The 9,850-nt window shown below is 50.8% G+C and overlaps 1 protein-coding gene across 3 annotated transcripts in view; it reads left to right on the forward strand.

Annotated features, from left to right (window-relative positions):
* Nucleotides 1-4,361, forward strand: part of ryk (receptor like tyrosine kinase) — a 436,205-nt gene extending 431,844 nt beyond the window's left edge. For all 3 annotated transcript variants that reach the window (XM_085990858.1, XM_085990859.1, XM_085990860.1), the window contains one exon: nucleotides 3,328-4,361. In XM_085990858.1, the coding sequence (XP_085846984.1) occupies nucleotides 3,328-3,439 (112 nt within the window). In that variant the 3' untranslated portion in view covers nucleotides 3,440-4,361. The remainder of the gene's footprint in view (nucleotides 1-3,327) is intronic.
* The last annotated feature ends 5,489 nt before the right edge of the window (nucleotides 4,362-9,850 follow it).

The following is a 9,850-nucleotide window of genomic DNA, read 5'->3' on the forward strand; positions in this document are numbered from 1 at the left end:
GATTGGTTGGATGAGTGGATGAGCGATTAGCTCCCTCTATTTGTAATATTTGCATATCGAATTGTGATTGGCCTGCAGGCATCTGTAAGACTGCTATAGTTTTTTTAAGATCCAGGTTAGGGGTCCTGAGGGAAGTCATTTTGTTTTCTGCTGATGTTGTGATGATGCAGTAAGTAAATCAGACTTTATACCAAATAAACCAGTTACTTGTTGAACTCTGTTGTCCTTCAATTTAAAATATACAAAATAATACACTATTGGTGATGTAGCGTCGTGTGTGTATAGGTCATGCTTCCATCACATGGAGCATCAGCAAAAATGTACTAACCCTGTTGCAATCGTGCTGATCGACCGCAGTTCGACACAGAGATGAATGCCCTTTATTTCTCTGCATAGAACAATGCCACGTTTACCGTCGGATGTGTGGAAGCATTTTACCCCAGGCATTAAAGATGGAAAGACTGTGTACATGTGCAAACACTGTAGAAAGCCATATGTAAAGAATGCCACAAAGATGCAGCAGCATTTATCGAAATGCAACAACTTCATTCAAAGCTCACAGCAGTCAGCCCAGAGTTCCTCTGCTTCCATTCAAGAAGATGATGGTTCTCATTCAGCATCAGGCTCCTTATCATCAGCAACTCCTGGCCCACTTGGAAGGTTCTTTGATACAATGGATAACCATAGCCAGAAGAATGCAGATGAGTGCCTTGCTCGAGCTGTATATGCAACAGGCTCACCCCTCATGCACACAGCCAATGTGTACTGGAAGAGATTTTTCAATGTTATTCGCCCTGCATACTGTCCTCCCACCAGACATGCTTTGTCTACTTATTTGCTGGAGGCTGAGTATAACAGAGTCCAAGGAAAGCTCAAAGAAACGATAGCAATGGCAGACTGTGGTGCAGTTATCTCAGATGGGTGGTCAAATGTACGAGGGGAGGGCATCATAAACTACATCGTCTCCACTCCTCTCCCAGTGTTCTTCAAGAGCACAGACACGAAGGACAACAGACACACAGGCACATACATTGCTGATGAGCTGAAAGCGGTCATCAACAATCTTGGATCACAAAAGGTCTTTGCAGTAGTTACTGACAATGCTGCGAATATGAAGGCTGCTTGGGCTCAAGTGGAGGAGGCCTACCCTCATATTACGTCTATTGGGTGCGCAGCTCATGGGCTTAACCTGCTCCTCAAGGACATCATGGGTTTGAGAACCATGGAAGCACTGTACAAGAGAGCCAAGCAAGTTGTTAAGTATGTCAGGGGAAAACAGGTAGTTGCAGCAACCTACAACTCCAAGCAAATGACAAAGAACAAGAACACCACACTGAAGCTGCCCAACAACACTAGATGGGGTGGTGTTGTCATAATGTACAACAGCCTTCTGGAGGGTAAGGAGTCGCTGCAAGAAATGGCAATATCCCAGCCTGGGGATATGGAAACCACCATCAAGAAAATACTGCTGGATGATGTGTTTTGGGAGAGAGTGGTTAGCAGCCTTAAACTACTCTCACCAGTAGCATCTGCAATTGCTCAGATTGAAGGAGATGACGCTGTCTTGTCAGATGTTCTCAGGCTTTTTACTGATTTAAAAGAACAAATCAGCATTGCCCTACCCACATCCCTGCTGCTCAAAGCAGAGGAGAAGGCAATTGTTCAATTCATACAGACGCGTCAAGAATTTTGTGTCAAGCCGATTCATGCTGCAGCATACATGCTGGACCCAAAGCATGTTGGGAGACCAATACTTTCTGGAGAACAGATCAACAGCGCTTACAGTGTGATTTCTACCCTCACACCATCTCAATCTGGATGTGGGCAAAGTTCTGGGAAGTCTGGCAAAGTTCTCTACCAAGCAAGGTCTTTGGAATGGGGATGGGATATGGGAATCATGCAAGCATATCAGTGCACATACCTGGTGGAAGGGACTTTGTGCATCTGAGGCCCTGTCACCTATTGCATCGGTGATACTCCAAATCCCACCTTCATCAGCGGCCTCTGAACGAAACTGGTCACTTTTTGGGAATACGCATACAAAGGTGCACAACAGGCTGACTAACAAGAGAGTGGAGAAACTGGTGGCTATCCGGGCGAACCTACAACTTATTGAGCCAGATACAGAAGTGTCCACCACACAGCTAGACACTGACACAGAGTAGGAAATGGACACGTCAGAGCCAGAGTCAGAGAATCAGGAGGAGCAATGAGGAGTAGAAGACTCAGAAGACTCATGAGTAGAAGACTCAAAGGGACAAAATAAGGACAAATTACAGGCTAAATAAGCTGACGCTCTTTTTATTTTATTTTAGATGGGTCTTTTTTGTGGGGGTTCAATAAAGTTCAAAATTATAACCTAAATAAAGTTTTGAAAGCCTGTTTTTATTTGTATGGAACAGTATGTCTATTTTGACGACAAAGATAATATAAGGGTCAGAGACAAAAACCATCAGTGTGCAAAAAAACTCTAAATTCCCGAAAATTCCCATGGAATGTTTCCTCTTCTAAAAATTCCCAGAATTTTGCAACCCTATTTAAAAGCACCACTTAATTTCAACTAAACACAAAATTGTCATAGATATCCTTTGCTTTTTTTTTTTGCCACGGTTATGAAATAATTTTAGCAAAGGAGCACATAATAATTGATTTCAATTGCTTTGCATCATGGGCATGTTTAAAAGGAGACATATTCCACGATCCTCCTGATGTGGCTAGAGATGTTGAAAGGCAGCAGGGAAGAGCTCATACTCAATCAATGTTTACTGCTCAATCTAAGATGGTGGGTAGAGCTTTGGTCTGTCTTAAATGACAGCAAGTTGTAATAAATAGTAATCTTGCCACATATAAAATGTGTCCAAACAGTTTCCTTCATGGTTCAGAACTTAGATTCAGCTATGAAGAGTATTTCTGATAAAAGAAACAACAATTATGGACAGGGAGGATTCCACCCCACACCGACCTGTAGGTGAGCATCATGGAAGGCACATTGACTGCGTGGAGGAGTGGGGGTATCATGTGATAGTGATTAAGCAGTTGCTCCTTGTAACTTGCCCCCAACAATACAGCGCTTTATATCTGATTGGTGATTGCTGCCTGTCCCGTTATATATCTGGTCAGTGATTGCTGTCTGTCCCGTTATATATCTGGTCAGTGATTGCTGTCCACCCCGTTACATATTTGATCAGTGCTTGCTGTCTGTCCCGTTATATATCTGGTCAGTGCTTGCTGTCTGTCCCGTTATATATCTGGTCAGTGATTGCTGTCTGTCCCGTTATATATTTGATCCTGTGGTTTAAAACCATTTGTTTTGTATTTTGTTCACAGATTCGCAGTGATGGCCTGCTGTTGGGCCTTGGATCGGGAGGAGAGACCAAAGTTCCAGCAGCTGGTGCAGTGCCTGACTGAATTTCATGCAGCCTTAGGGGCCTATGTCTGAAATCAAGGCTTTGGTCGCACCTGAAGTCTTCAACACTAAGGGCAGAATTAATAATAGAAATTTAACTAAACAGGGGAAATATTTCTTCTGAAACAGAGTGCCTTGAAACGCTTTCATAGTTTGTTTTGTAAAATATCTTGATAATGTGAGTTCTGGTATTTTATAACACACATGATGTTTACCTAAATGAGTAAGACTATTAGTAAGCTCCATATCTGGTTGAGGTTCCTGGAGCAGCCAAGTTTAATGGCCTGTAAAGGGCCGATGTCAGTTGGACTTTGCACTCCATGCCTTAGCTCCTATTGCCTGTATTTCATTGGGAGCCAGATTTTAAAATTATTTGAAACACATTTTGACAAGTCTTTTGAATGTCCGCTGCTGCTTTTCAACACTACAGAGCAATTCCCCAAATGGTTCACTGCTTCAGCAAAACTTTGGTTCATTCTCAGCAGTAATCAGAATCCAGGTTCATTCCTGTGTCCTGTGTAATTCCTAAGCCTCCATGCACTTCAAAGCATGCAGTCTGTTTCCTTCCATATGGCAGACTGAGTTGGACTGGAGGAGGTCATTGCTTGGCTACTGCACATGCAGCTTTTCACTCTTGTCTCAAAACTAGGTACGTAGGGTGTATTTTGCATATTAGCACTTCCTGCCACAGTAAAGTACCCTTTTTTCTGTCTAACCTATTACAAAGTGGCAATCCACTAACAAACTTCACCTTTGACCTTCAGTATGGAAGCCTGTTCGACGGTACGAGGCGGTTGGGATAACTGAGTTCAAGACCTTGCTTTGTAAATCCAAACCTTGTATATATTTTTGAATAATTCATTTGTCTCCTATTTCTAGTTGTCAACTGGTGTTCATCTTTGTACAATGTAAAATGCAGAGGATATGATTAATAAAGCAGAGAAATCTTTCTGAATATTTGTGTATGTTATAATCTTGGTTCAGTAGTAGTATTTAAACATCTACTTTACTAAACAAATATAACTGGTTTTATAGTAGTTCACCTGTTTTGAACACTGAAAATTGATCAATTGAAATATACTGTGAGCTAAACAGTTATGGACCGTTTTACCATTATATTGTTGAACTAGGCGTTTGGCAAGACTGCTTATAAAATCAATTAGTGCTGTTTAATTGCATTGTGACTGACCAAATCTCGGTTCAAACTTTGTGTTATATAAACCCAGTATTGTGTCATTTATGTGGTGCTTTCACCATTGCTAAAGGATCAATCCAGTATGAAATCACAACCACTGAAATATCATTTAAGTAACCACCATGAAGTTCTACTGAAAGGATGTATTTTTCATTTTTGAACCCCATAAATACAGCAGTTGATTAGGAATGCAAGGGATGGCTTCTCTTTAAAACCTTTTAATGTGTTGGGATGTGAAAATGCGCATGTGACATTTACTTTAAGCTTAAGCTTCTCATTTAAGTGTCTTCACTGTAGGGTAAATTCAGGAACTGAACACAGTGCTTCAGATGTTGCTGGAGGTTTTGAAGCCCAGCCATATGCCCAAAAGTTGGCAATATTTGTAGTTAACCTAGTTGTGTTGTGGCATTATTCACTGGGGCTACCTATAATACAGATTTATCAGTGGAATGCCATTGGATTCCATAATGTACAAGCTTCAAACCAAAATGGAGGACATCTAGATCAGTGCACATCTGCTAGTGGTAAAACATCAAGTTCAAAGCATGCAAAAGGTATCTGCTAAAGCTACAAATGTTGATTTGACTTTTAGAATTTTTTTTTTTTTAAGTCCTTGTGGAGACAAAGTCCTGTCATCACACTGAGGACACCATTGTGTTGTGTGGCACTGCCACCGTGCTAAATGGGATAGGTTCAGAACAAATCTAGCAGCTCAAAACTGGGCATCCATGAGGCACTGTGGGCCATCAGCAGCAGCAGAATTGTATTCCACCACAATCTGTAACCTCATGGCCCGGCATATCCCTCACTCTACTATTACCATCAAGACAGGGACCAACCCTGGTTCAATGAGAAGTGTAGAAGAGCATGCCTGGATCAGCACCAGCCGTACCTAAAAATGAGGTGCCAACCTGGTGAAGCTACAACACACGATCACATACATGCTAAATATGATAAGTGGCAAGTGTGGCGACACGCCACCACTGGACATAATCCGCTCACGGCGGCACAGACAGTCTAAGCAGAAGCCCCCAGCCGGGGACCCTTTCCTCCAGCAACTTGTTTCCCGCAGGGACAGGCTGCCGGGAGCACTTCCTGTCTGGGAAGTATTTAAGTGGATGCGCGGGCTTTTCTAGTTCCTGTTTGCCATGTGGTCAGAATAAAGCAGTTGTGTTTTCAATAGCTCTGTCTCGACTCCCACGTTTGCCGCGGTATCTCAACACTGGTGACCCCGATGCTCGGGACGAATCCTAAGCTAGCATGGCGGATACAAACGTAGTCACGGTTAAATTACCTGACTTTTGGGAGAACCTCGCCGAAGCCTGGTTTGTTCAAGCTGAGTCCAGATTCCGGCTGAAAGGCATTACAGTCGACGCCACGAAGTACGACTACCTCGTCGCCTCGCTCACCCACGCTACAGTCCCCAAGGTTTGGGCAGCGCTGCAGAATCCACCAACGGAGGGCAAGTACGAGCATCTGAAGGCTGCGCTACTTAAAAAATTTCAAACGTCCTCTTACCAGCGCCACTGCCAACTCCTGGACGTCCCCGGCCTTGGTGACGCTTCACCATCAGACCTGCTTTCCCACATGCTGTCCCTCTCAGATGACAAAAATCCCGGCGCCCTTTTTCGCACGCTTTTCATTCGGCAGCTCCCCGTCAGCATCCGCCCGCTCCTTGTGGAGTCTGACTCCACGGACCTGAATGAGATAGCCGAAAAGGCCGACCGGCTGCTCTCTGCACAGGCCGCTCGCGATGTCGCGCCCGACCTCACAGCAACGACCACGCGGTCTTCCCGGGCCGCTAGGCCCGACCGCCCTACCACTCCGGGTCACTGCTACTACCACACCCGTTTTGGCGCTAGGGCTCAACGCTGCATGCCACCGTGTTCCTTCAAACCCCCCCCCCCGCACCGGCCCCCGCGATGGCCGCGGGGCAGAAGGAGCCCCTACTGTACGTCACTGACGACAGAACCAACCGCCGATTTCTGTGCGACACAGGGGCCCAGCACAGCATCACCCCCGCCTCCGCCCTCGAGATCCAACGCGGCACACGGGGTATCACACTGGCTGCAGCCAACGGCTCTGAAATCCGCACATATGGCACCCGCATGGTCACGCTCGACCTCGCGGGCCGCCGCTACCGCTGGGAGTTCCTCACAGCCAAGGTCCTCTGCCCACTCATCGGCGCCGACTTCCTACGCGCCCACGGCCTCCTTGTCGACATTCCGAGGCACCGCCTCGTCGACATCAACACTATGGCCCCCATCCCCGGCGCCTTTACCCCGGCCCGTTCGGCCGGCCCGACGACCTACTGCCTCGCCAGAGCCACGGACGACTACTCGGCACTCCTAGCTGAGTTTCCCGCCCTCACTAACCCGACCTTTTCGGCCAAAGCCGCCAAGCACGGTGTGGAACACTATATCCCCACCACCGGCCCCCCAGTTTCTGCCCACGCCCGCAGACTCAACCCGGCCAAGCTGGAAATCGCGCGGGCCGAGTTTACCAACATGGAACAACTCGGCATCATCCGCCGCTCCAGCAGCCCTTGGGCCTCGCCCCTCCACATCGCCCCCAAGCCCGGCGGAGGCTGGCGCCCTTGCGGGGACTACCGCCGCCTCAACGACGCCACCACCCCCGATCGGTACCCGGTGCCACACATCCAGGACTTCTCGGCCCGACTGGCCGGACGAACCGTCCTTTCCAAATTCGACCTGGTGCGCGGTTACCACCAAGTCCCCGTACACCCCGCGGACATCACCAAAACGGCCGTCATCACCCCATTCGGCCTGTTCGAGTTCCTGAGGATGCCCTTCGGCCTCAAGAATGCAGCACAGGCTTTCCAGCGCCTTATGGACTCAGTCCTCCGGGACCAGAACTTCCTATTCGTCTATCTAGATGACATTCTCGTGGCCAGCTCCTCCAAACAGGAACACCTCGAACACCTTCGCATCCTGTTCGGGCGCCTAGCCCAACACGGGCTCATCCTCAGCCCGGCGAAGTGCCAATTCGGCCTAACCGAGATCGATTTTCTCGGTCACCACATCACCCCTGCTGGGGCCGTCCCCCTGCCCAACAAGGTGCAGGCCGTCCAGCAATTCCCCCGCCCCACAACCATCAAGGGCCTCCAGGAGTTCCTCGGGATGGTGAACTTCTACAACAGGTTCATCCCCAGAGCCGCAGCCCTTATGAAGCCCCTATACGACTCCCTCCGAGGGAAATCTGGCAAGATGGACGTAGCCTGGACCACTGATACGGCAGCCGCCTTCGACGCCACCAAAAACGCGCTCGCCGACGCCACTCTGCTCGCGCACCCGAGGGCCGATGCCCGGATCGCGCTCACCACCGACGCCTCCGACCACGCGGTCGGGGCCGTGTTCGAGCAGTGGGTCAATGGCGCGTGGCAGCCACTTGCCTTCTACAGCCGCCAACTGCGCCCCCCGGAGGTCAAATACTCCACTTTCGACCGCGAGCTTCTCGCACTCCACCTGTCGGTCCGCCATTTCAGGTTCCTCCTGGAAGGCCGCCCCTTCACCGCGTATGTGGACCACAAGCCACTCACATACACGATGGCCAAGCACACCGAACCCTGGTCCGCTAGGCAGCAACGCCAGCTCGCGGCCGTCTCCGAGTTTACTACGGACATTCAGCACGTCTCCGGTAGAGACAACGTGGTCGCCGACTGCCTTTCCCGTCCCGCTGTCTGTGCGAATCACCTCGCGGTCGACTACATACAACTAGCAGCGGCCCAGCTCACGGACCCAGACCTCCTCTCGGCGGCTACCAGCCTGCTAGGGCTACGCCTAGCCAAGGTCGCGCACGGGCCCGAAGCCACGGCAGTCACGTGCGACGTCTCACTCGGCCAACCCAGGCCGGTCGTCCCTGAGACCTGGCGCCGCCGCGTTTTCGACGCGCTCCACGGGCTCTCTCACCCGGGTTCCCGCGCATCCGTCAAACTCCTCTCCAAGCGCTTCGTCTGGCGCGGCCTCAGCAGAGATGTTCGGACTTGGGCCACCTCCTGCCTCGCCTGCCAACGGGCTAAGGTACAGCTGCACACCAAAGCACCCCTGGGAGACTTCGAGGTACCCAGCCGCCGCTTCGACCACGTACACGTTGACATCGTCGGTCCCCTGCCGCCATCGCAAGGCCAAACTTATCTCCTCACGATGGTCGACCGCTACACACGCTGGCTTGAGGCAGTGCCGCTGACCTCCACCACCACAGCCGACATCGCCAGGGCGTTCGTTAACACCTGGGTTGCGAGGTTCGGCGTACCGGCCGACATAACCTCCGACAGAGGCGCCCAGTTCACCTCCGAACTCTGGACGGCCACAGCACGCAACCTCGGGGTGACGCTCCACCGCACCACGGCGTACCACCCGCAGGCCAACGGACTTTGTGAACGCTTCCACAGGTCACTCAAGGCCTCACTCCGCGCCGGCCTGCAGGACAGTACCTGGACTGACCGCCTACCGTGGGTGCTACTCGGCCTACGCATCGCGGTCAAGGAAGACCTCCAGTCCTCGGCAGCGGAGTTAGTCTACGGACAACCGCTGCGCGTCCCAGGCGAATTCCTTCCGGAGCCTACCAAGCCTTGGTCGGCCGAACAGCAGCGGCTCGACTCTTTCTCTTCCGCTCAGCAGTTCGCCCCACTTCCGGTCAACCGACACGGCGAACTCGCACCTCACGTCCCGCCAAATTTACAGCAGGCGCGCTTCGTCTTCGTGTGACACGACGCGCACCGCGGGCCCCTGCGACCCCCGTACGACGGTCCGTACGAGGTACTACAAACCGGGGACAAGGTATTCAAGCTGCGACTCGGCGACAGGGTCGAGACAGTCGAGACTGTCTCCATCGACCGGCTCAAACCAGCACACACAGAACCAGGGGAACAGGTCCCCGTGGCCCAGCCTCCAGCCAGAGGCCGTCCCCCCGGCAAGCCAGCACAGCCGGTGGCGAACCGCCCGACCCAACCAACCAGACCGGCAACCACTCAGAGCCGCTGCGGCAGAACCATTAGACCACCATCACGACTTGTCCACTCCTCCTAAGCGGATTCTGGGGGGAGCTCTGTGGCGACACGCCACCACTGGACATAATCCGCTCACGGCGGCACAGACAGTCTAAGCAGAAGCCCCCAGCCGGGGGCCCTTTCCTCCAGCAACTTGTTTCCCGCAGGGACAGGCTGCCGGGAGCACTTCCTGTCTGGGAAGTATTTAAGTGGATGCGCGGGCTTTTCTAGTTCCTGTTTG

This window comes from Somniosus microcephalus, chromosome 6 (assembly GCF_052327205.1).
Source record: "Somniosus microcephalus isolate GS21.2 chromosome 6, FLI_Smic_1.0, whole genome shotgun sequence".
Lineage (NCBI taxonomy): Eukaryota > Metazoa > Chordata > Chondrichthyes > Squaliformes > Somniosidae > Somniosus > Somniosus microcephalus.